This window comes from Mustela nigripes, chromosome 6, assembly GCF_022355385.1.
Source record: "Mustela nigripes isolate SB6536 chromosome 6, MUSNIG.SB6536, whole genome shotgun sequence".
In the NCBI taxonomy this organism is placed as follows: Eukaryota; Metazoa; Chordata; class Mammalia; order Carnivora; family Mustelidae; genus Mustela; species Mustela nigripes.
In genome coordinates this window covers 135,687,006-135,714,572 of record NC_081562.1, presented here as the reverse complement: position 1 = coordinate 135,714,572, position 27,567 = coordinate 135,687,006, and the positions used below count along the sequence as shown (strand labels likewise).

At 40.4% G+C, this 27,567-nt stretch overlaps 1 protein-coding gene across 2 annotated transcripts in view; it reads left to right on the top strand.

The window, feature by feature from the left end:
• The window catches only part of PRPF18 (pre-mRNA processing factor 18), a 47,562-nt gene extending 24,083 nt beyond the window's left edge, over nucleotides 1-23,479 (top strand). For both annotated transcript variants that reach the window (XM_059404287.1, XM_059404286.1), the window contains 6 exons: nucleotides 3,071-3,217; nucleotides 4,606-4,674; nucleotides 6,770-6,910; nucleotides 7,040-7,111; nucleotides 9,428-9,583; nucleotides 22,144-23,479. In XM_059404287.1, coding sequence (XP_059260270.1) covers nucleotides 3,071-3,217; nucleotides 4,606-4,674; nucleotides 6,770-6,910; nucleotides 7,040-7,111; nucleotides 9,428-9,583; nucleotides 22,144-22,224 — 666 coding nt within the window. In that variant the 3' untranslated portion in view covers nucleotides 22,225-23,479. The remainder of the gene's footprint in view (nucleotides 1-3,070; nucleotides 3,218-4,605; nucleotides 4,675-6,769; nucleotides 6,911-7,039; nucleotides 7,112-9,427; nucleotides 9,584-22,143) is intronic.
• Nucleotides 23,480-27,567: the final 4,088 nt, after the last annotated feature.

Genomic DNA, 27,567 nt, shown 5'->3' with positions numbered 1-27,567 from the left:
TGCTACCTTTTAGCTATTGTGAATAATCCTGCTTTCAACAGAGTTTTACAAATACCTGTTTGAGTCCCTGCTTTCACTTCTTTTTTGTATACCTGAGATGCAGACTTGGTTGATTCTACAGTCATTCTGTTTAGCTTCTTTCTTTTAAGCATAAATGAATAAAAACATTTACCTGCTCTAATGTTCACAGCAATTTTTTGAAAAATTTTCAGACCTGTTGAAATTCTTAGAATTAGTGGTTTTTATAATGCTTAATTTTTACCAACATTTATTTCTTTTCTATATCCTGAATTCCTTTCTTTATCAAAAGATAGTATTAAGGGGTGCCTGGATGGCTCAGTGGGTAAAGCCTCTGCCTTGGCTCAGGTCATGATCTCAGGGTCCTGGGATTGAGCCCCACATTGGGCTCTCTGCTTGGCCCGGGAGCCTGCTTCCTCCTCTCTCTGCCTGCTTCTGCCTACTTGTGATCTCTCTCTGTCAAATAAGTAAATAAAATGTTTTTAAAAAAGAGATAGTATTAAAATACTAATGCGAACTATTAAATTACTATGTGATATAATTTTTCTACTAGTCATGTTTTGTTCCTTGAAAATTTTTCTGGTTATTAATATTAATTTATTACAACCTGCCATATTTTAATCTTCTAAAGCCTTTCCCAGGTACCAAAGAGCTTATTTGTAAATTTTTTAAAAATTGAGGTATAATTGATATATTACATATATTAGTTTTAGATGTATAGCTTAGTGATTTGATATTAGTGTGTTTTGTGAAATGATCCCCACAATAAGTGTAGTTAATATCTGTCACCATACATAGTTACAAATTTTTTTTGCTTGTGGTAAGGACCTTTAAGATCTACTCTTATCGGGCTACCTGGGTGGCTCAGTGGGTTAAGCCTCTGCCTTTGGCTCAGGTCATGATCCCAGGGTCCTGGGATCGAGCCCCACATCTGGCGCTCTGCTCAGCAGAGAGTCTGTTTTCCACCCCACCCCTCTTCTCCCTGCCTGACTCTCTGCCTACTTGTGATCTCTGTCAAATAAATAAATAAAAAGTCTTAAAAAAAAAGATCTATTCCTACCAATTTTTAAGTACGCAGTGCAGTATTAACTGTGGTCACCATGCTGTGCATTACATCCCAGTGACTTATTTTATAGTTGAAACAGACTATTTGAAGATGAAAACGTAAGCGTGAATGCGTTCTAAAGCTCTCCATATTTACGCCTCCCGGCCACGTCTTAGTCACATTTTATATGTTTTTCTTGTGTATCCTTTAACTTAACGATTATAGTTTTGTTTTTTTTTTTTTACTATTTTCGTCTTTATAAGTGATTAATCTACTATCTTTACTATATATTTACCTATTCCAGTGAGATTTATACTTTCATATGTTGTTACTAATTAGCCCCCTTTACAGCTTAAAGAAGGCCCCTTAACATTGTTGTAAGGCTGGTTTAGTGGCGATGAACTCATTTAGTTTTGCGTGTCTGGGAGATTCTCTCCTCCAATTCTGGATGATGACTTTGTGAGGTAGAGTATTCTTGGTTGGAAGTTTTTTCTTGTAACACTTTGAATATATTATGCTCTACCCCCTGCCCCTTTTGTCCTGCAGAATTTCTGCTGAAAAATCTGCTGATAGGTACACAACAGATGGTTTTTCTTTTGCTGCTTTTAATATTCTCTCCTTGTCTTTACCTTGTGATATTTTAATTAGAATATGTCTTGGTGTGGGTGCATGTAAATTTTTGAGGTGATTGCCATACACTTTCCCAGCAGCTGTACCATTTTACATTTCCAGCAGTGAAGAGTTCCATTTCTCCACATCCTAGCCAGCACTTACTACTTCCTGTTATTTTTGATCATAGCCATCCTGATGGATTTGAAGTGGTATCTTAATGTGTGTGTGTGTGTGTGTGTCTTTTAAGATTTTTATTTATTTGAGAGAGAGAGAGCATGAGCAGTGGGAAGGGGCAGAGGGAGAGGAAGAAGCAGACTCCCTGGGAGAAGAGCCCAATGTGGGGCAGGGTAGGGGGGCGCCTATCAAAGCAGATGCTTAAATGACTGAGCCACCCAGGCATCCCTTTATTGTGGTTTTAATTTGCATTCCCCTAATGACAAGTGATGTTAGACATCTTTTCATTTGCTTATTGGCGTTTTATGTGTGGTCTTCTATTCAGGACTTTTGCAATTTTTAGTGTTTTTTTTTGTTGTTATTTTGGAGCAGTTCTTTGTATATTCTGGATATCAGTCATTATCAGATTAGTGACTTGCAAATACTTCTCCCATTCCACTGGTTATCTTTTCACTCTGTTGATAGTATCTTTGCAGAAAAGTTTTTAATTTTGATGAAGTCCAGCATGTACCTATTTTGTTCTTCTGGGTTTTGTGTGTGTGTGTGTGTGTGTGTTTGCCTTTGGTCTTATATCCAAGAAAAGATTGCCAAATCCAATATCATGAAGCTTTCCCCATGTATTGTCCTCTGGGAGTTTTATAGATTGAGCTCTTAAATGTACCTCTTTGATCCATTTTGAGTTAGTTTTTGTATGTGGTGTAAGGGATGGGTCCAGATTTAAGGCTTCTTCTGTTTTTATCGAATGGTCACAAACTGGATGTGAATAGAATGTGGAATTTTCTGGTTTATTAGAAACCTGGTGAAAGCCTAGGATATAGATAAGACGCTATCTTCATGCAGCTGACTTTGCTGAATGTTAAGGCAATTCAGAGTTGTTGCAGTGAGGTTAGACATTTTAAGTAAACTGGGAAAATGGTTGAGGGCTTGAGTGGAGACCTGGTCACTTGTTCAGCATCTCTGAATATTCTCATCACTTATGTTTTATTTTTCTGATCAGAGTGGTTTTGTGCATACATTCTTTTAAATTTATATATGTTCATTATATTTAACTTTGGGCAATGATAGCTGCATAATAAATTGAAATCTTTCTCAAGTCTCTGGTTTTACTACGCTCTTAACTCCTGTGGAGGAAAAAAATGAACTGAACTTACTAGTAGTGAAAAATCAAAAGGGAAACATGAGTGAAATTCCGTAGTATGTGTAATTTTTCACCTTTCTCAGGGATTGAGGAATGATTTGAAAGCAGCTTTGGATAAGATCGACCAGCAGTACCTCAATGAGCTTGTGGGTGGTCAGGAACCTGGAGAGGAAGACACACAGAATGATTTGAAAGTTCATGAAGAAAACACCACAATTGAAGAGTTAGAGGTAATCTTTACACCCACCTGATCTCATTTCCCTATCACATCCTTAATTTCCTGGGGTAGATGATGCTTGATTTGATCGTGTTGTTCAATTCAGAGCATGCTACTATGGGCTGCGGTCATTACAAAGGCCCTTTTTATAACAAATTTCTTGCTTTTATTTATTCACTCCCTCTTTCCTCATTCTCCACTCACATTACCCTACTTCCTGCCTTCAGAAATAATCATTCTGACATATTTGATGTGCATCCCCTTATTTGTTGGGGGTCTTTGTAAAGCCAGTAGTATTTTGTATGCTTATGTTTTTAATATACATAAATGATACTATACTGTGAAAATTTTCTTTTAAATGTTTCTTTTTTTCCATTTGGAACTATAGTTAAGATCCTTCTTTGATGCTTTATGTATATCTGAACCTTTGATTTTAACTGCTGCATAGCATTTCCTACTTGATGGCATTCACTGCCTTTTACTTTTTGTTCCCTTGTAATGAGAGCTGGATTTCTCCCAGCTCCCTATTACTGCAAACAGCTTTGTGATGAATAGTCTTGTACGTAACCCCTGTGGACTCAGAAGCAGGATGGCTGGATTTATCTGTGTGTAACTTGTCCAAGTACTGTCATGGTGCTCTCTAGAATGGCTGTACGAGTCTGCACCCCCATCAAAAGTGTGTGCGTGCCTTTTATTCCCACAGCACTACCAACACTTGGCAGTATCTTGCTTTTTAATTTTTGCCAATATGTTGAATGTGGAATGATAAATGTAATCCTAATTAAAAATCCATGTTATACTATCTGAATATCTCGCTCGAGCAGAAATTATGGCTTAGTTGAAAGCTTCTACTGCTTAATAAACAGAAACTGTTGTTTTTCTGTTTCTTTTCATTCCTGGCTGCGTGCTTTGTGAGATCATAGTTGTTTTAATTGTGCCCCCCCCCCCCCCAGCACCTCCCTGTAGATCCTAAATTTGACAGAAATAGTGTGAGCAACCATTTCTGGCTTTTTTCTTAAATAGCTTTATTGAGATACTCACTTTACAACTTAACCATTTAAAATGTACAGTTCACTGGTTTTTAGTATATTCACAGGTTGTTGCCGCCATCATCATGACCTAATTCTAGAACATTTCTATTCCCTTAAAAAGAAATTTATCCATTAGTTCCCTAAGCCCCTCCCCGCCTTTTTTGTCTTTTGATTGATAAAAGATACCTTCCTGTCTAAATTTCAATGACAGATTGGTGTTTTCTTCTTTTTTAACTTACCTAGAAGTTCCTTTGGGCTTTTTAAAAATAGAAATTATATATATCATAAATGTCCATGTTCAGACTGGTGTTGAGAATGACTTTTCAACTGTTAGTCTTCACTAATGAACAGAAGCATTGTTTTTCTGCAGGCATTGGGAGAGTCTTTAGGAAAAGGCGATGATCATAAGGACATGGACATCATTACCAAGTTCCTTAAGGTATGTACTTTTAGGCCTAGGAAAGGACATTTGGATTGGTTAAAAACTGTTGTTTAATTTTTGGATGATTTAAGGGTTAAGGACTGGAAAGGAAATCCCTCAATAAACATGTTTTGCATGTACACAGTTTATGTTATTGCTGTGCACTGGCATTTGGAGGTTAATCAAAGGAGACATATATTTACTTCACTGCAGCACTTTAAAACTGACTTGTCAATGTAAACACACAGAAAAGAGTCACAGCAGTGGAATGAACAAGAAGTTGGGGGATTTTAAAATTTTTAAAAAACATTCCAGGAGAGAGTGCGGTGAGGGGAGTATTCCAGAAGCTTTTATGAGTAGTGATGACAGTAGGGAGAGGAAGGAGGTGGGAAGACCTTGGCGGTGGAAAAAGGGAAACCCATCAGCAACCTTTCAGAGACTGTTCGTTTTCTCAGTTCCACAGATAGCTGCGTATCCCTGCTGTGATGAGTTCAATCCATCTTTCTCCTCAGCATTTCTTGCTTTACTGGTTTAGGTAGAGTGTGTGCAAATGCCAGATTCATTTTAGCATTTATTCACAAACCATTTGTGTTCAAGCCAAGAGATTAAAATGCAGGAAGTGCTTTTATTTATATTAACAGTTTAAGTACAACATATTAGTCATCAAGATTCTCAGTCTATTGAAGATATGGTATGGAATTAGATAAGCCTGGGAACTAATGTGAACCAGAATTCTCCTCTCTGAGTGACAGCCTCTCCTTATAGGGTTACCCATAGGTAATGCCACTAGAGGGATATGTCCTCCGCCACCTTCCCTGTGTTTGTGCCTCTAGGAATGCTGCTCTTGATGTGTTTGAACCCAGGGGGCCCCAGGGTGGTTTTCCAGGGCCAGGAGGAGGGCTTATAGTTTCTTTATTTCTGTTCTTTGTTTTCCTTCTTTCTCCTGTAGTGACCTGCTTTAGTGGGAGTATTTAAATCGTCCCTACTCCCGAAAGCAGAAAGTCCAAATAGAGGTGTACCCCACTATTATAGTGCTTGGTTTTATTGTGCTTTGCTGATAATGCTGTTTTATTTGGTGATTTTGTTGTTGTTGTTTGGTTTTTTTTTGGTTTTCTATAAATGGATGGTTTGTGGCAGCCATGTGTGGAACAAGTGTACTGGCACTGTTTTTCCAGTAGCATTGGTTCACTTTGTATCTCTGTGTCACATTTTGGTGATTCTTGCGGTATTTCAGGCTTTTTCATTGTTACTGTATTTGTCATGGTTAATTGTGATCAGTGATTAGGACATGAAAGCTTAGATGATGATTAGCATGTTTTAGCAATAAAGTGTTTTTTTAAGGTGGGAAGGGGAGAGGAAGAGAGAGAATCTCAGGGAGGCTCCATGCCCAGTGCAGAGTCTGATGCAGGGGCCCAATCTCAGTCTCATGACCCTGAGAATAGACCTGAGCTGAAATCAAGAGTCAGATGCTTAACCAACCAAGCCACCCAGGTGCCCCAGCAATGAAGTATTCTTTAGTTAGGGTATATACATTTCTTTAAGACATAGTGCTGTCATACACTTAATAGACTCCATTACAGTGTAAACATAACTTTTATATACATTAGGAAACTAAAAAATTCATTTGAGTCACTTTGCTGTGATACTTGCTTTATTAATCCGGTAGTGTGGAACCGGTCCCGCAGCGTCCATGGGGTGTGCCTAGAGCACAGCAACATACTTGGAAGATTAAGTATCACAGCACAGTAGGTATTATGGCAAATGAATCTAGGTGGGTTGAATTTTAGTAGAAATAGGAGTAAAAGTTTATTTCTGTCAAAGTTAGCTATGAAATTTGAAATTTGATAGTTGTTAGCAGGAAATTGTTTGCATTAGGAATGAATATATATGTATGTAAATATAGAATAGGGAAGTTAGTGACTTGTTAAGCACTACAAACACTCATGTCATACATGACAAAATAAGCACAAATAGTTCATCAGTTAAATATTGATGCTATTAGAAAAAAATTTACTTTAAAAATGATAATACATTGTTGAGTGTGTTAGAGAACTTTAAGCCTTTTGAACCACTGGGGGGCATCATAGTCTAAATTTACCCATTCTTTCAACAGTTTCTTCTTGGTGTTTGGGCTAAAGAATTGAATGCCCGAGAAGATTATGTGAAGCGCAGTGTGCAGGGCAAACTGAACAGTGCTACTCAAAAACAAACCGAGTCCTATCTCAGACCCCTTTTCAGAAAGCTACGGAAAAGGGTAAGGTTCCTCGAAAAACGCTTTCACATAACTGATTTTTTAAAGACTATCTAAAGTTAGTATAAATGGCAGTCTGTAATTATACACAGTAGCTTCCATAAATAGTTATACTTTTCTTTTCTTTTCCAGAATCTTCCTGCTGATATTAAAGAATCCATAACAGATATTATTAAATTCATGTTGCAGAGAGAATATGTAAAGGTACATTACCATGCTGTGCATCAATATCATGGTTATGAGCTTATCTAGGTTGTGTATGCATAATACGTTCATTTGATGTGGAAGTATTTTACATAGGAGCTTTAAGAATAAATGTGAAATGAATTAGTAGTAAAAAACAAAACAAAACCTTTATTTTCTAATTCATTGTCAGCTTTATTACTAGGCATCGATAATAAACTTTCCTGACCACATTCGTTTTTTAGTCATTTTTACGATAGGTGTAAAGATTCTTCAGAGTATGAACTAGATATAGGCAATGTTTATTTCATGAATGGGATTGAATTTCAAAGATTGTCCAAGATTATGGCTTAGAACAAATTTTTCCATAGAAACAATGTTATGTAGTTTCCCAGGCCAGCTATAAAAGCCCACTTAATCCGTAATATAGCTGAACTATTGTACTAATGATACAATGGAATTTTACCACCCTTTATACTTGTATGAGAAAATATTCCAAGTAAGGCTGCTAGAATTCATCCCACCCATTTCAAAGCAGCAACAATAGCAGGCCCCTTGTTAGGGAAGACTTTTCCTCCTGCCCCAGTGTCTTTGTAGGCAGCGGCAGGGGGAAAGAGCTCCCCGCAGCCCAGCGCTCCTGGAGCGGAGTTCAGGAAGGGGAGTGGGAAGCTGTCACTTGCTGCAGGGAATGGAAGGAGAATGGCCTGCTGTACCAGTAGTGGGGATTGGAAATGTGCCCCTGCATCTGGCCCATCAGCAGAGTCTGAAGAGGGAGGCGTCTAGTGGTAGTGCCACAAGAGTGAGGAGGAGGGAGTTTTAGCGCAATGGAGGAGGGAGTTTTAGCGCAATGGTTCCCCTGTCCGTTCCAGAGCCGTAGGTGGGGCTCTGGCAGAAAAGTGGGGAATGCCAGGGCTTACTCCTGTACTCGGAGTATCTGTAGTAAACAGAGGGTTGCCTGGCATGCCTCCCGGCTAGAACCTTGTGCTGATGAGGTGAACGTAGTGTTTTTACTCCCTCTGAGAGCCAGTTTGTTTTATCAAAGGAAATGTTTTTGTTTTATGCTTATAAATTTTATTCCTGGATAGTTTCTGTTAGTTGCATGGTACTTAATAAGGACAGTTGCCTTGGAAGGGATGGATAAGGTCACCATCGCTGCAGAAAGAAGTCAGATCACTTGCCTACTAGCAAGCATGCCTTCCCTCTCCTTGCTTTTTCTATTTTTATATTCGAGAAGCAGGTGAAAGTTTATTTTGTGTAAACTGCAGAAGAACCAAGAAACTTTAATAACCTATTGGGACAGCTTTCTTTAGAAATTTTGGGAGACTAAATATTGGAAATTTTATCAGTTAATAACCAGTGTGAAAATGGACACAAGTCAGAATCTGATAAGTGTGTAACATGCTCTTTAAAATTAAGCTTTGTAAAACTGAATAGCGCAAATTCAAATTTGCCTTCAGGGCAGAAGATGGTCTTCTAGTTAGCCTATTTGTGGTACCTGATTTTTAAAATCAGCTCTGCATATCAATCGTGTATTTGGTTTTTAAAAATAAAATCTCTTCAAAACCTGGTTATTTGAGCTTCTCTAAAACCCTAGGGGTCTTTCAGAATTTACTTGATTTCTGTTTTATTTTTATTTTTTCCTCCTAGGTAGCCAGACTTGGTTTAGAAAAAGAGCTGTTTGTCTTCATTGATTTCTGTCTTTACATTTTGTAGCTTTTATTTTAAGGCTCTTGGCAGGTGGGAGGTGCAGAAGGGCCAAAGTGAAACGATCTCATCCAGTAACTATTCAGCTCAAGGGCTAGTATTTAATCTCTGTTTACACATCTGCTGTGGACCCTGTGTGATAGTCCCAGCTCACACAGCCGTCTCCACCCTCCCCCCGTCCCCCAGCCTCAGCTTTCAGAGGCAGACAGTGGATATAGTTGCAGGTTGGATTCTGAAAAACCAGTCAGCCTCCATCTTCTCCATGTGACCACCTGTAGAGAAGACTGGGTCTAGAGGAGACCGAAACTAGAGTTGCATCAAAGTACCTACCTGGGAATTCCCGATCTGAAATGTATTAATTGCAGGGGCACAAAGGCTGCAAAGGAATGTTTGTCTTTTTACTCACAGGATTAGCTTTGGTTTCTGGTTTTCCATGGACATTTGTGGTCCTGGGCAGGGCAGTCCTGACACCTCATATTTTAATTTCTTTTGTTTGAATAATGGAAATGATAATACTTGCAACATGCTGAAGAGATGGATGAAATTTGTGTTGTAAGGGGCTGTGAAATACTTCACAAATTGGGACCAACCCAGTATTTTTGTTTTCCTGATCTCTTAAACTTTTCTTTTTAGGCTAATGATGCTTATCTTCAGATGGCCATTGGAAATGCCCCTTGGCCCATAGGTGTCACCATGGTTGGTATCCATGCCAGAACTGGCAGAGAAAAGATTTTTTCTAAGCATGTTGCGCATGTTTTAAATGATGAAACACAGCGGAAATATATTCAGGTAAGCAACTGCGAGGGAAAGAAGTTGCTCTGGAGGTTAACGTTCTGCAGTTCCCAAACTGTCAGTTTTTGAGAGCAGGAGAAGAATTGTAGCAAACTGGATACAATACGATAGGACACAAGTCCAATTTTTTTAAGTACTTACACTTAAGACCTCTTCACAGAATAGAAGAGAAACCTTGTAAGTTTCGTATACGACGCAAGACAGGATGAAACGTTGTGCTTTAATTCCCTTGGCATTGGAATAATGCTGTTTCATTTGGCTTTGGGAGTTTGGTGAAGAAGGACAAATTTAGACTGTTTAGCAGTAAATCTCATTTTGTCATTTTCCAGATAGATCTAATATCTACTGGGCTAAAAAGAAGGTATGAATAGTAAAAATCTGGCTTTAATGATAAATTATTTTCAGTAACATTTAATGATACTTCTTGACACAAACAGGGTGAAAGGGTTAATAGTTTATTTTCTTACGGTCCTCTTTGCGTCACATAAACTTGTTTGCGTTATTGTTGGGTAAAACTTTTCTCCTTAGTGGGGGAAGAAAGTCAACTGTTAAACCATTATTGCCAAATTGTCAAAAATCCCAGATTCTGTCTGTATAAGGACTTGTGCCGGATGCTAATTCTAAAGTTTGAAGATGATACTCGGGAAGTTTACTTAAAATGTAAAATTTGCTTAGAATGCATAACGTGCTTTCAGATTTTGTGCCAGAGAGCAATTATTATCATATTCATGAATTATCTTGTTATGTGATTTCAATTCCAAGTGCTGAAGATTAACTCGTGCGTCATGCTTGATGCCTTATTCATATATATTAGCATTTTCAAATAGTTCAGCTTGACTCCCTAATATGAATTGTAGAATTTATAAAGTTCAAATATACTTGTTGAAATTCAAAGACCTTTCCATTTTTTAATAACCACTAGTGACTGTTGAAGGCAAAAAGCTTTTATTTCAGTGGGGGGAGGGGAAGGTCATTTTGCTTTAACAATAGAAAACAGTTTCCAATGATTAAATTTGCTAATTGTGTTCAGCTGTACCATGGCCAAAGCCAGAGTGTGTGTAAAAGTTCATATAACAACATAAATTGTCTCAGGGACAGCTTTTAGGTTTTTCAACAATAGCATGATTTCCACTTCCCCACAAACCGATTTTCTTCTTAAAAATATATCTAACATTTTTAAAGATTCCTGGTTTATTTTTGAAAGCTATATAATGACCTGTTCTTCCATTGGTCTTCTTTTTCAACTCTTCCTTCCCATTTAAAAAAATCTTCTTTTTTTCCTCCAAGATGATTAGGAAAAATTGGACTTAGGCTGAACTTTAGGAGGATGTTTGACCTAAACCTAATACTTTTCTCGTGGACAGATGTTGATATGCTAATACAGTCAGGTAGATGCATAGCTGGTTGAGTGCAGGATGCCTCAGGACTCGGTAATGGATCCATGACTCTTTGGATGGATGCTAGTGAGATATCATGGGGTTCTTAGTCACTCAGTCCTGTCCTGTTAAAATATTTTAATGATTGATTTGGTTGGCTCTATCTATAGAGAGGTTTATTTATCAGATTTATGGACAATAAGGGTAGGGTGTGTGTTAAGGTGGAAAAGGACATTGGCATTTCAGCAGTTCTTGACAGACTGAAAGAAAGAACAGATTCTAAAAATGCAATATGTAGCAAGAATGACTATAAAAAAAATGGATCCAGGGAACTGGTTGCTTGAATATACAGTCTGAGCAATGTAGATATGAGAAAGGATTAGGGAATTTTGTAGGCTACACATGCAGTAAAATTAAGAGTATGATATGACTTCTACAGAATCTAATGGTAGTTTATGCTACATTATTAGACATAATAATTTAGGTGTAGGTTCCATAGGCAAGAACGTGGTTCACTGTTAACATACCCAGCGTCTAGAACAGTTCCTTACTCAGTGGTGTGTGCTTAGTAAATATTTGCTGATGGAATGAATATTGTATAGGACCAGAAATGTGAAAGTCTTGTTACTTTTGTAGTTCTTGAAGGAAAGGAGACTGTTGGTGGGGGATCTGAGCAAGAGACCTGTAGATAATGGTGGCCCTTTTCTGGCAGAAAAGGGAGTAAACTTGTCCTATAGTTAAGGATCAATTGAAGTAATAGGAAGGAAGATGCATTTTTTTTAATCAGCGCAAGAAAACAGTGATTTTCTTTTTATTAAACTTTTATTTTTGAATAATTACAGATAAACTCACAAGAGGTTGAAAAATAGGACAAAGAAGCTTTTTAACAGAAGTGCCCTGAGACAGGAGTAGAGCCACTGGGAATATGTGAGGGAGATCCCTGCCACTTGATGTTTGCCAGCATCAGGTTAATTATTGCCCTTTTTGCTCCTTGGATATCTTTGATTCTGCTCTGCCATTTTTCCTTGAGGCCATTGCTTAAACCTAAGGTTGCAAGCTCACATGCCCCAACAGTCAGTAATGAGTGAGCTGAGTGTGTAAGAAACACTTGCGCCTCTGTCTTTTGTTTTCCTACTTCTCATATAGGCAAAATCGAAGCAGTATTTCATTTTGTCTCAACTCGTTGTAACAGGGGACAGTGGAGGCTAGTGTGAGGTGTCAACTGATGCATGACCCTCACTGGTACTGGAGTTACTTCAGCTTGTTGTTCCCTCGGAGGGACAATAGTAGTGCTCCATCCTCCACTTTTTTTAAAATATGCTAAATATCTTAATTTTTAAAAAAAAATTGAATGGTTCTATTTTTAAAATAGTGGCACCAAATTAAAGTAGCACTGTGTATGGACAAGTAAAATGCTGATTTCTGATGTCTGTGGTGCGAATCAGCTCAAGGCCAAAAAACACTGCCATCTCTACGTGAGAGTTTTATGAAATTCTTGATGGCAATGAACGGACTCATTTACTAAGGTCTTTTGAGTCTTCCTCCTGTTACTTTGGTGTTTGGGTGAGGTGGATTTGGACTATCCTTGGAAAAGGAACACTTTAAATATATTATTTGAAGGTTAAGTCAGGGGTTGACAAACTTTGTCTCAAAGGATCGGATAGAAAATACTTGAGGCTTTGCATTTCCCAGGTGTCTGTTGCATCTCTTGGACCCGGCAGCTGGGGTGTGAAAGCAGCTGGTAGCTGCAGTCTGAGGACTATACTTAGGAAAGACGCGGGTGGCCTGTGGACCCTAGTTTGCTGACCTCCAGGAAACTGCCTGACCCACACGTTTTCTACTTTAAGATACTGGTGGAGTAGGCAGTAATGGAAATTCTTAATAGGGTGACTATTTCTACTAAATTGAGGTACAGTTAGCCTATCAAAGGCAGTGAGTGTGTGAGGTGTACTCACCTTCATTGTACAGCTCAGTGATTCTTGGTGTGCATAATAATTTATCAAGACAGAAAACAACATCTAGATGCAGAACGTTTCTGATGGCACCTCAGAAATTTGTTCATGCCTTTTCCGGCTCAAGTCCTCCTGCCGTCAGAAATAACCAGTCTTCTGACTTGTGTTATTACAAGTTAATTTTGCCTGTTTTTGGACATCATTTAATGGAATCTTAGATGTATGGAATAATCATTCTTTTATTTAGAAAACCTGATGAGAAATATCTGTGTTAGAAAATACGGTTGAAAATAATTCAAGGGGCTATTTTATTGTACCATGATTTCATCTTTGGGTTTTATGTAAACCTCTATAGAATTTAAACTGTGAAAGTTGTTTGAAGTGTTCTCTTGCTCACAAAAATTAAACACACCACAGGGAGGGTTTTTTCACCATGCAGATCAAAGAAAAGCTGTATAGTTTATTAGCAAGCCTCAAATCTGGGGTTAGATTTAAATTGGTGTTAGTAACTTCAAGAACTTTATTTGTTTGCCAAATACAGATGTAACCTTTGGCCCATATTTGGGAAAAGCTTCTTTTATACAGATTATAGTAAGCTCTTGCTATTGAGAGACTATAATTGAGTCATTTAAAGACATCTCTTGAAAAGGTTCATGTCTTGGGCATTCTTTACTTGTCTGTGAAGACGAGGAGGAGGAAGAGCTAAAATGCACACCAGGTGGCTGTTTGCTCTGCAGGTCACTCTCCACTTTTCCTCACCTTGTCCTGTGCCCCGAGAAACCTGGCTTTTATGAACATTGACAGGCTCCCTTTTCTTGCGTCTGAGATGGGTAGGCAGTGACAGGGACGGGAAGGCGTTTTGTAGGTGGCAGAAGCACAAGTTTGGAGTATTTATTTCCCCGCCTTCCTCCCTGTGGGGTCACTGAGGGATGATGGCACCTCCTACCCACGGCCGTAGCTTCTCCCAGATGGCCGTCAGCACACAGTTACCCTCTCTGGGCTTCGGTTAACTCCCCCTTTCCTTGCCTCTCAGAGCACAGGCTGGCTACTGCTTCCCAGTGTTGGTAGTCACAGGGCACTGTACTGTCTCCTGTTGGTCCCACGTCCTGCCCATTCCATGCCTTTGTAAAGTTCTGGGAAATACTACCATCGAATTTTCAGGTTTGAGTGTGCTCTTTGTTTCCTGCTGGTAACATCCCTGATATATCTAGATTAATTGATCTGTGTACTGTGTTAGAAAAGATTTCTCTGGGGATTAGATGATTAAGCAGTAATAATTCATTCTGAGTAATTTTTCTTAGAGTCGCACATTATAAAAGGCAAATGTCCTATAACAAGTCTGCTCTGACAGTTGTTTTCTGTAATCTAAGTTAGCAAACTCCCTAGTAAAGACATCATTCTAACATTTTCTGTCCGTTATTTCAATCCATATTTCAGGTTTTGGGGTATATACTAACATATGTAAATTTATAATATATTCATGTGTTGCCCCAAATGATAAAACAGACACTTTAGTCACTGCACTGAGTGGTCACAACTTGAGCCACACATTGAATAGACAGTTTCATGGTTAGCTGGTAAATATTCCCTTAGCGTCAAAGCATATGTCACACTTGTGGGTCATGTGGCTTCATGCTGCCTCCTGGCATTGTTGGCTATGACCTGCCATTTCTTAAATGCAGGTTATTGTGTGATATTGTACTGTTTACCCATTTAATGTTTTCTGCCATATTAGATTTTTAGAAAAAAATACTGCTAGCATTTATTGACCACATACGTCACCTTTTAAGATCATAGAATACCAGTGTTCAGTGGAAACACATTTGGGGACTGCTGATCTAAGCAGTGCATGTTTCCTTTTCAGCTGGCAACTGAACTGATAGCAAACAGACATTTAACTTGGGGTTCTAAATCTTCTATTTCTCAACTACATGCTTGAGAAAAAAGATCACCCTGTACTGGGAAAGGTAATCAAATAACGGAAATCTTCCCCCAGATGGGTCAGTTAGTAAAAATTTTTACCTAACTTAGCTAAGCAGGCAAGTGCTATTTTTAAAATGGAGTTCTCACTTGTGATTGTACTTTGTTACTTTCTGTGAAATGTTGAGCCTTTGAGCTAGAAATACGTTCTCTTAAAGGAGCATTCAGACAAGTGAAAAATGAGTGCAGCTCTGCTTCTAACTGTGAGCCAGAGAGGCACCCTGAGTCCCGAGTTACCAGTTTTGTTTCGGTGTCCATTAAGTTCTACAGATACTGAAAATTTTTATACTTTTGATACTTGCAGTAGGACTTTTCATCATCCCAGGTTGTGAGGTCCAGATAAGTTATTTAAAAGGCTAGAGTGAGTTATTTCGATGAAAGCGCTTTTAATGATCTTGTGTGAAAAGAATTCCTGTAGACAGTTTTTGAGGGATTGGCCTTTTTTTGTCTAACTATGGGTGTTAGTTGAAATTGTAGAAATTAACTTTTCATTATTAAGTACACGTTTTTTGAATATTCTGTTTTAGGTCAAGTGAGTATTCCTTCAGTCCAAAGTCAGGATTAATTCTTAAGTGTCTTGTATTCATTTTTTATCAGAACTTCAGCAGCTCATTGACAGAATTTTAAATAGCTAGGAAGAAAATGTCACTCAGCTAAGATCTTACTTTTCACATTCCTGGGCTGTATCACTAGACGGATCTGTGCTTTCATTTTCAAGACTTTGTTCTTAGAGTATAGACTAGTGATAGGGACAGAAATAATTGATGAGATGAAATGTCTTTTTTGTACTTCAGTACAGAGATTACTTAAGAACAGTAACAAAATCTTCCTTAAGTCGTAGTAATTAATGAGAATTTATAAATGAAAAGGCAAGTCTAGCCGAAGAATTGTGATTGTAGTTGGTTTGGTTTTAAAAAGTTACTGTTTTCTGCAATAATAAAAAAAAAAATTGGTCATTTTTTAGTGGCTGCAGGTTGATATAATGGTTCATTGATTTTTATCTGGGTATAAACAGCTTTCATTATGGAGAATTTGTATCCTGTATCATGTGCTATAATACACCAGACTGTATCTGTATTTGATACAGATATACTTTATGTAGAATATTCTGTAACATTTTATGTAGAATATTTTATGTAGAATATTCTGTAGAATATTATACACTTTATACTTTATGTAGAATATTCTGTAACACTTTCAATTAGATTTTTGGAATATTGTGAAATAAACAAAATTTACCATGTTGATCACTTTTAAGTGTACAGTTCATCAATTAGACTTTTATTTCAATGCAAGTATTTTTCTAGAAACATACTGATGAAAATAGTTTGGTTAAATTTATGTGGGGAAGAATCATTAAGAAGCCATTAATGTAAACTATAGAATCTGGAGGGATCAAGATGTGGCACTATTTGACACTTCTTCTAAAAGGTCAGACTATAGGATGGGGCTGAAAATGAGGGAGTGGCTGAGAATTAGGATAAGTAGGCCAGAGAGATTCCTTCTCCCTTATCCAGGTGGGCTCTCCTGCCCTTCTCTGGCAGAAAGCAGTTAACTTCCTAAGGGATCTGTACTGTTCAGGAATCATGACATGCCTTAGTGAAAAGAGGAAACTTAACTGAGAGCCTGTGTATTGGCAGATGAGCCCTGTAGTTCCTGTTCTCCCTTGATCCCTGTGATCTTGGAAGCCGGGCTTTTATCTTCCCACTCAGGAATTGAGAGGATTCTTCTCTGTGAACTGACTCGAGAAAAGATTGGCAGTTACTTAACATTCAGTATTCCTCCAATGAAAAAAACTAGCTTGCTGCCATATTGTCCCCAAATGAACCTCCACTGACAGGCCCTGCCCATTCAGGGAGTGTCCCTTAGCTCTTCAGTGCCTCACTCGTAAATATTAATGTTCATCTAGGATCATCAGATCTTTAGAGAAAGTTTACAGTGTGAAAGAGACCAAAATAAACCCTAGAAAACAAGGAATTCAGAGAAAGAAGGAGCAGGAAAAAAAAAAAAAAACCTTCAATTAAAAGCTTGCTTAATATCCTTAGCTAAGACTGTGACCATGAAATAAGAACAGTATGCCACAAAGAAGAGTCAGAGAATCAAAATTAGCTTTGAGAAATTAAACATAACAGAAATTCAAAAGTTAAAGGGTTAGAAGGATAAGACAATGAGGGAGTCAGTCTAGAAGATCTGCAGTATTCAGATTCCAGGGAAAAGTGAACAGAGAAATTAGAGAGTAGGAAATAAAGACTAATGCAGAGAAACTTCCCAGAGGTGAAAGATCGAAGTGTCTAGAATGAAAAGAGCTCACTGAATACATAACAAATGAGGATGAAAGTTCTCACACCAAGACCCAATATAATGAAATACTAGAAGGCCAGAAGTTAAAAAAAAAACTTGAAATGCTTTGGGAGAAAAGAAACAGGTCATTTACAGGGACTCAGGGATTCAAATGCTATCATACTTCTCATTAACAGTTCTGGAAGCTGGGAGAAAGTGGGAGAGTACCTGTGTCATAACAACGAAAATAATTTTCAACTCGTTTACATTCTTCTTTGAATTACCCGTTAAGTGTGAATATAGGCTAAAGATGTTTTCAGATGAGTCTCAGAATGTCTTCAGAATGTGACCTCCACGTATCCTTCTCCAGGATCATTGTTAACATTTATATCGTGCTCACTGGATGCTTCACTTCAGTACTTGGGAGCAGCAATATGAGGTTGATGGTATAATTTCTCTGTTTTACAAGTGAAGAAACTGAGCTATGGAGAAGTTTGCAGGGTTACCCAGCTAGGAAGGGCCGGAATGAGGATTTGAACCTAAGTCCATGGTGTTAGGACTGCCTCTACTTGAGGATATGCTCCATCACCGTGACAGAGGGAAACAGAGAAGGTCCAGGAAACAAGATCCAGGACAGGAGTGGATCAGAAGGAACTGCCGGATTGGAGGTGAAGGGATGCACTAGGGTAACAGCAGTACAAGGAGCTCTGGAATTCATTTGTTCTTGGTTGGAACACAGAGAGGGCTCCAGGAGAAAAATGGAACAGATTTAATACCTGTTCTGTTTGGCCATATTGAGCGTAGCCTACTGGTGAAAAGTAAATTGGTGGTATCTCCATAAACAAAAAGAGAAAAATATGAAAGGAGATACCGTCACAATATGCTGCGTGGCTCTGCTTTGAATAATATTTGTGTAGACAGTATGCAGTAAATCCTGAATGTTGCATCCACTAGGAATTACGATTGGGGAGAATGGGGAAGAGAATTGCAGTGAGGTGTGTATGCCTGTGCAGGGCCAGTGAGTGTGGCGTAAGAGGATTAAATCTCAGCTTTCACAGTAGGAAGTCCGTAGAGACGATTTTGAGACAGAAGAAAAATCAGGCACTGTCAATATCAGTACATACCAGAAGAAACAGGAGATTTAAAGTGGTTGCCTCTGGGGTGCTGGAATTAGGGACTGGAAAGTGTGAGGCAGAGGACTGCTATCATTTAAGAAGCATGTGACTTCAAAAAAATAATTGTGTGTATACAAAACATGGCATTATTTTTCTGTCTCAGCCCATAACCTGTGTGTCAGCAAACCTTGTGGTTCTATATGCAGAGTCTGTCTGTGGTCGGGGCCCTTCTCCGCACTATCACTGCTGCCCCCTGGGCTTAGCCACCAACCTCTCTTACCTGGATTACTACAGCGTCTCCTGTCTGGACTCTGAGCTTGTATCCTTGTTCTTTTTTCTCTTTTTTTAAGATTTTATTTTTAAGTAATTTCTACACCCAATATAGGGCCTGAACTTAGAACCCCGAGATCAAGATTTGCATGCTCTACTGAGCCAGCCAGGCACCCCATATCCTTGCTCCTCTTCAGGATCTGCACAGCACCCAGAGTGAGGCAGTTCCAGTATGATTCAGATGATGATGCTCTCTTGCTCAGAGCTCTGCAGTGGTGTCCTCGCTCACTTGGAGTAAAAGCTCAAATGCCCTTCTGGCCACACACCCTTCCCTGCTGTATTTTTCTCCATCACATTTATCATCTAATATTACATGTTTTCCATATTCCTTTTGTTTCTTGGCTCTGTTCCCTCATTAGAATATAATCTTAATGAGTGTGGGGATTTTTGTCTGCTTTGTTCCCATATTCTCAGCTGAAAACCGTGCTTGGCACACTTGTAGCCCCTGAATAAAGATTTCTCAAATAAATGTATTGCTTTCATGGAAAAAAAATTACATTTAAAAATGGCACCAGTTTTTAGGAAGCTGTTTGCAATAAGCCAAGCTAAGCAGTTCGTTGTCTGACTGGTGTAATAAGCATCCTCGAGCAATTGGAAACGGAAATCCCAGGGGATCTAATTGAAAAGATTTGTTTCCAATTTGGAAAATAACCATATGCTGTCCTGACATTACACCCCTTGAAAAATGTGTGCTGTGTACTATCAGTCCTTACTGCAGAAGTGGGTCATAATGTTTTGTGGTAACCATTTATGACTCAGACTGTTGACTTTCACAACCTTTTGGCAGCTGAGATTTCAGACAGGATACTGGTATTTATTTTTAAATCCTAGAATCTGCTTAGTGAGGTTAAGTAAACATCAGAGATATCCTCTATGAGGAGCCAACAGCCAAGATTCCATTTCTTACAGGGAACACTACTTCCAGCAGTCTGAACACCAGTTGGCCTTGTAGTGGCTCCTAATCCTCCTTGGCGTGTTGCGGCTGACGAAGGCTGCTCGCATCTCGTTGGCGCGGTCTTGCTCAGCCCTCTGCCTTCTCACCTCTTCGTTCAGAAAGTATAAGGTGCCACATGAGTGCGATCCCCTACATTTCCATGGCTCCAGATCACATGTGTGCATGCACATGGTTAGAGTTCCCAGCGGGAGAAGCTGCACTGTGAGAGGGGAGGGTCTTCATCCTGAAGCAAACCCCGATCCCCAGGGGCCAGCCACGAGAAGACGTGAGCGGGGAGCGACGTGAATGACACGGTCTCTCTCTGCACTGCCTGCCGATGTCTCCTTGGAAGTCAGCTGAAGCATAACCTTACTCCACACTCCCGCTTCTTAAGTTAGCACCGTGTGGCTACGCTTTGAATCTATGAAGGACTTAAGTGAGGTGCTTGAAAATCACGCTCCTCAGATGTTGGATCTGTTAGGCTGTAGTTCCGTGTGTATTTGAGGGGATGTATATTTGTGTTCAGTTAACTGTGGCACCAAAGAGGTTTCGCAGGAACTTTTGTTGTTGTCATTATTGATTTTGTTTGGCTTTTGGTGATTTCCTGAGTGTAAGTGTTGTTTGCATACTTTGGTAATTACAGAGCAAGAGTTCTAAATGTGTGATGGTGACTTGGGTCCCTGTTACGTCAGCGGGCCTTTCCAGGCTGTGTTTTGCCCTTCCTCCTCAGACTTCCAGATATGCCCTTGTGTTACTGCATTGTATAACGATCTATATAATGATAGCCACACACTGCTTTTCGTGATAGGCTGTGAAGCTCTTTCTTGTTTTAAGAGCAGATGTTATTTTGTTGTATTGTTTTGAGGAAAGACTGAATCCTGACAGAATCCTAGTTAAGTAGCAGGCAGTGTGCTGTATACATTTTCATATTCAGTATCTGGTAGAGCTCTGACTGAAGCCAGCCTTTGGCCTGTGATAGGATTTCATTGTTCTTGTTACTGTGATAGGAATTGGATGGCTTCAGCTTTTGCAAACCCACGGTGAGAAACCTTAAACTAATTTGTGCCAAACAATACCTTGTGGGTCATTAAAATGAAGTGCCATTATGCTTGGTGGTGGTTTATGTATAGATCGCAATAAAACATTGGGCAGAGCGTCTCCTTGTAAACAAAGCTTGTAGACTGGCAGACGAGAGTGAATAGCATCCATTGCTATTGGCGGAGCTCTGCCAGAATTGTTCTGGAGAGATCTGTAGTGACGTGTTGCAGATTTCTACTCTTGTCCCTCTCCTGTTGGTGAATTCGGATAATGACTTAGGGGTATATTTGCTCAGTGGTGGATGAGAAAACCGAGAGGAATAACTAAAAGCCAGATGCCAGCTAAGGATGTTGAAAGATCACAGAAGGATCTGTGAAGGGTGAGCTGCAGGGAGCCGAATGCATTCTAATAGTGGCAGTTATTGTCATCGATTCCCAAGTCTCTACAGAGTTACAGACTGGTGAAGAACTGGCCAAACTGCAGAAGAGAGACAGGCACTTGAAATTTGTGAGATCCCGTGTATCTTAGTTGCTTGTCACCAGAACCTGGTGACAGATGCCAAAGGTGTAGAACAGAGGCAGTATGGGAGTCCTTGGACTGAATTCTGAAGGAATAGCTGGGTTAGGTTTGGGATGCTGTACTGTGCTCTTACACTTATATTAGAATGGTTTTATCATGTAGTACTTGGTAATATAAAAGAATACATGTAATATAAAGTTATGAAATAAAAAATATATCTAAAGACTGGTTCCCAGCTTAAGAACTAGAACATTCTGAAGAACATTGACTGTTTTCCTCCTCTACCCCAGAAGTAAATGTTATTCTGAATTTGCCATTGCCTTGCCTTTTTCAGAAGTAATTCTTCCATGCTGTGTGTGTATTTATAAGCCATGTATTGTTTAAAATTTTTCAGTTTCATTAAAATGACATTATACTTAAAAGCCTATGCTCCTGGCTTTTTATGTTCAGTATTGTTTCTAAGATGCATGTGTTTCAGTTCTCAACAAGAATCCCTCATCAACAGAATTTCTGCATGGAACACAGAACATCTTGTGTGTTTTCTCAGTTCTTGCAAGGATGGTACATATGCAGCACTTTCTAGATGCACTGGAGAGCTGCGATCTGGGTACCTGCCATGGGTGCTTGAAAGCAGCACTTTGGGCTTCACTCTCTGTTGGAACCCACTGGAGTTCTAGTTAATACTAAGTTAATACTAGTTGATACTAGTTAATACTAAGTTAATATTAGTTAATACTAAGTTTATTGCTGTAAAATGTTCCATGTGTGAGCATAGTAAAGCTTACTCATCTCTTCTCTCGAGGACGTTTGGGTCGTTGCCAGCACTTCCGTGGTTGTGGACAGTTTCGCTCTGTGTTGTATGCATCTTGGGTGTATGTGAATAAACATTTCTCTCTGTGTACATCTGGTTGGTGCTGCTGGGGTGCTGCATTTTCATGGGGACATTGGTAAACCCATGAGTAAAACGAAGGGTGATTTGGAATAGTTCATTCAGCTCTATCATAACCAGTCTTTATTCTTATTATCTCCTTAGGGATTGAAGAGGTTAATGACCATTTGCCAGAAGCACTTTCCTACAGATCCATCAAAATGTGTGGAGTACAATGCACTGTGAAGTCTGTGAATGGTGTCGAAGTAATAGGAAACTTGAGTGGTCGTGGCACAGACTTCTGGAATTACCAGCAAGAGTGAGGGAAGAAGAGCAAGGAACGCGGTTTCCTGTGTTTGAGTTCTACCTAATTCTCCTCTCACAGTGTTAAGAAATGGTGTTGGCTCTGTCACATCTGCTGCGAACTGATTTTTGTGTCATTTACTTTAAATAGTCAAAAAATTAAGTTCTAAAAACTTCTTCAAATTTAAATGTGTAGACGACTGTCCCAGAAGGGGGATCTAAAATGATGTCTTCCCTCTAGACCTGCAAGCTGGCAGTTAGATGCCTGAAAAGGAACATTTGAGGATGGACTTACTTCTTTCTGTAAAATATGGTAATTTTCACATTGTCTTTTATGTAACATTTTTAAAAGATATTTTTATATATTTCAACAAAAACATGGAACCATTTAGTGAAACTTTATAGTCCTTAAACGTTGCTGAACTTTTGCCATCTTGCAGTAGAATTGGAATGTAAATATTACTACTGTTAACTCAAGTGTTGTTTTTCTTGCATTTCAAGGCTTGCTTTTACCTTCTAAGGAGTGTAAATTTTGGTATTTGTCATCTCTTGGGACAGAAAGAATTAAAAGGAAATCGTGATTTGAAAAAGATGGTACATGATACCAACAGAAGTTTAAGTTAAGGAACCCCAGTGCATCAGAGTTCAAGGCGGGGCAGTGGATTGTCAAGCCAGCCAAGGATGGAGCTGTTGGGACACCACTGGTTCTTCCCAGACCAGGACTGCTGGCAAGTCTCCCCATCGCAGGGTCTGTGGTGGGCTGCCGCCCCTGGCTCTGTGCCACTGGCCAGAGGGACGAGGGCCTGGGATTCCGGTCCCTGCCTGACCCAGTAGGCCGGGTCTGAGTTGGCCCAGATGGAAGACTTGCGGATCTCACAGTGTCCTGTGCAGATAATGCCGATGAATGGCCGCGAGGACTCGGTTAATAGAGGAAGGTGGGTGAAAGGAGCCGACCTGCCCAGGTGCAGTGGCAGTGTCGGATAGCTGTAAGGGGGTGCTCCCGAGGCAGCACTGCCGAGCTGGAGATCCCAGCTCTCCCCCCGTGAGTGTGTGACCCTGGGCATCTCTTAGCCTTTCTCCACTTGACTTCCCCATCTGCAAGCGGTCGTGAGGAATTGCAGTGTATACCTCAGCGCGCTGTTGTGTTCAAGTCAAATAAAACGCTTAGCACTCTGCCTGGCAAATGAGAGCTCAACCAGTACTGGTTCTTGTGTCCTTGTTCCTAGAGTGTTGCCACAGTAGCGTTCCTGAGCCCTGTGCCTAGGGACGATGTGTGCTCAGGTCATGGGAACCCCAGCGACGGGGTGGGAGCGGTTACCAAGCAGGGCCCGTGTCTTGGCTCTTGACCGCTCCCGCTTTTCAGCCAGTTCGGAGTCGAAAGGGTGAGAGATCATGGGGGAAGCTGGAGTCCGCTAAGTTGTAGGTGGGGGTCGCTTCTCAGCTTCACGGTCACCTATTCTGGCCGCTTTGGGAAGGCTTGAGAGCCTTTTGTGGTCACTTGCGTATGGCCATGCCTGTTGGATCATTTCTGCGGGGTTACTGCTCGGGGTGGCTGGAGCTCGCCGTCGTGAATTGAATCAGGCTTACTCCCTGCCCCACTCCCCACTTTGGAAACCATTTCTTACGATTAAATTAGTTAGGACTTAGGGGAGCTTACTCTAGGGCAAATGAGAGACTTCCAGAAGCGAGGATGCTAGTCTAGACTTGAGTTATGTAGTCTTTTTTGTGTCAGACTTGATAAGTACTGTTGAATGAATACTTCCCAAATTGCTTTTTTTTTTTTCGTCAGACCCCACAGCATGGTAATCCGAGAATTTCATACTCTCTTCCCGTTTGCTTTTAATTAATACTCCACATAAAGAAGAAACTATCATGTGATACCAACACCTTCTAAAATTGACCCATATGGGTAGAAGGTTTGGGGGGGAAAAATGGTCACCTTCTGTAGTCCTGTGGGCTTGGGTAGGGGGAAGCAGGTTCATAGAAAAGCTTCCATTTCCCTCAAAGTAAAGATCTTCTGCTAAGTGCAAATAATCATGTGGCTATATAGAACAGTGACCTCCCAGATTGTTCACAGCATGAAAATTGTAGCTCAGCAAATACGACATTCTTCTGGTTTTAGCCATTTTTAAAATAATAAAGGCATCCTTCAGAAATCAATCACAGCCCTGAAGTAACCATTCTTCCCTTTCTTCATTACTGTCGGCCCAAACTCCTGTCCAAAGGCGTTCTGTCTTTTTGGAGTCAAATTTAAGAAATTCTGGTTTTCTCTCAGAAGTCATATTGTATTTCCTAGGAGTGTTCTTGCCAACTGCGGAGACCACAAGCATTGTATTTTAGCATTACAACACAGAGCCTGTGGCAATCTGGAAGCCAGGGCTGTGCTCTCAGTCTTTGGGGGAAAATTAGGAAAATAAAGTTGAAGCCAAAGACAATGGAGGGAGAGAGAATGAGGATGGTCCAGATCTCCTACAGAGAAGGGCGAGGTCCCGGGAGACCTGAGCTGGGAAGGCAGCCATCACGAGTCCCAGAACTGAGGGATTTGCTCCGAGTTTGGCCAGGATTGGGAGGAATGGGAAATAGGATGGATAGCAGTCGGCTTCTTGGTGTTAAGTTCTTCCATCTGGTGATTTCCTGACCTACTCTCACACTCTGGATTGCCCTGGGTGTTGACCTCGGTAAATACGCAACTGTCTTTTCACTTGAAAGAAAGTAATTTATTCTGAAAGCAAACAGTTTAGAAAAGACAACAAAAAGTGTTCCAATGTCTTCGGTAGATTTGGGGATTCCTATCACTGACTCCTTTTCAGCCACACAGTCACCCCCTTTTAATGCTTCATATGGAAAGTGGTCGAACTTGGGGTAGTTGCAGTGGAAGGGGAGCCTTAAGTTGCAGTGTGGCAGTTGTCTTTGAGTGTCTTGGAGATGTGCCTCCCCCAGTGTGCTCACATGAAGCCCCTCGCAGACCAATTCGATCCTGTAGAAATGTAGGATATGGGATCACATTGGGAGTCCTGAACTGCAAGAACTTTCTCACGGCATATTTATGTAAGAGTTTCCAGCTGTCCGGAGTGGGGGGAGCCAGCGCCAGTCCCCTGAGGGTCACTGTGGGAACACTGTTATGGCAACTGGTTTTCATCACAGACGCTGTCGCTCCATTGGCTGAATTTTAACCACACACTAGTAGTGTAATGGTTAATGGTATCCTGCAGATCTTTTGAAATTTAAGAATAAGTTCTGGTGGTGTGGAGTAACTAGGGGGAAGGCAGTGTGGCCGGCGGCAGCAGCTGTGGTATAAGCTGACCCCATTCGGGATTTTGGAGCCATGCTCATTTAAAAAAGGGCTTTTGTACATTTACCAAAACCGCTTATTATGAAAGCTGTGATTACTTACCCAGGTGTCCCCATTGTAACTCCCAGGGTCCTTGGTACAACTTGCTGGAGCTACCCGTCCTCACGCTGCCATCGGGATTGCTCTGTTGAAGCGGGTGTCTTGGTTTTGTGGAGTTGTGCCTCCTCACCTTTAAGCATCAGGTTTGAAAATACTGTCAGCCTTCCCTCACAGCATTCCAGCTGGACACATACTTTCACCGTGGAGAGCAGCTAAGAACTTTCGAGCTTCCTTTTGAGTATGATCGGTGACCTCAGACGTGTTCACCGAGCTTCTTTCCACAACTTGCACAGTCTGCTCTCCGTGCCTTTCTGAACTCCCAGTATGACAGCTTGCCGAAACCAAATTGCCTTTCCTGTCCAGCTGCTCTGTCTTTAAGGCTTCGGAGCAGTCAGGAACCTTTAGCCTGAGCTTGACTTGAGCTTCTGCCCTCCGGGAAGCAGGAGAGTTAAAGCTGTAGCTTTGGAAACTTCCTGACCACAACTCAAGACAGTAACAAATGCATCCATACATAAACGCATATGGGACTGAAACAAAGGCTCTCACATACCTCTTCTCTTGTATTTCTTTTAAAACATGCTGGCCTTGACTCCACAAACTGGCTTACAACGCATCAATGCGCCGTGACCAGTAGTTTGAAAACCATTGATTAAGACCACCAGTTATCAGTAGAGTTAAGGATGGAAATGACCTGGTAGATGAATTCAGGACAAAAGGACTCTACTTTTAAAAAGTTTTGTGTTTTTGTGTTTTTTTTTAAATACAGAGCTACAGAGATAATACTCAGCATTCAAGGCTAGTGTGGAGTAGAGCAGATTATAAAACTTTTCCAGTGCTGAGTACTTGGGAAGCAGTAATCCTATTTCAGATGAGGACTGTCCACCAAGGGGGGAGTAACCACAACACACAGCCTAGCACTGGCGGGGCCAGGTGGCCACCTTGTGCTGGCTGTCGGTGGTATAAAGCGAGATGCAACAAGATATAAAATAAATGGGAGCTCAGAGGTAGGGCTGAGGCAGAAAAAGATACCTAAGAGACCAGTATCATGCATCAGATATGTATTGAGAATTGGTGCAGGCCTTTAAAGATTACTTCCCAAGGCTCAGGTAGGGCTGGATTACATTCCCTTTTTTTTTTTTCCTTTTCTATTTTATTTTTATTTATTTATTTTAAAAGATTTTACTTATTTATTTGACAGATCACAAGTAGGCAGAGAGGCTGGCAGAGGGGGGAAAGCAGGCTCCCTGCTGAGCAGAAAACTGATGCTGGGCTCAATCCCAGGGCCCTGAGACCATGACCTGAGCTGAAGGTGGAGGCTTAACCCACTGAGCCACCTAGGCGCCCCTCCTTTCCTTTTACTGTAAATTTTTAAGCAACCGTGTAACGCACAAAAAAGGACAAAGAGCACCATGTCCTCATATATTTTTCAAAGTGAACATCTCCTAAAGTGTCTAGCACCCGGGTCAGATAACGTTATTAATGCCCCAGAAGTCTCCTCGAGCCCCCTTCTGGTCATGGCCTTGGTCCTAACGTCGCACACCGTTACTGTTCTGTGATGTACATGTCCTGTGGTTCATCTATTAAAAGTACGTAGTGGATTTAGAACATCAGAGTTGTGCTGCCATTGCTATGATCTAAGTTCAGAACATTCCTTCACCCCCAAAACTAATAGGTTTGCCTGATTTTTTCATCTGCTCATTTTTAAGTGGATTTGGTGTGGTTGATTTGTTTCATGTTTGCTTTTTTCCGGTTTCTGATTCTCCTCCTCACATGTAGTTGTGGTTGGTTCATTCTCATTGCCACATCCCACCATTTATCTGTTTGACCGTCGGTAGACTTCTGGGCTGGTTCCAATCTGTGCATGAACGTTGTGGTGCGTTCTTTGGTAAATACAA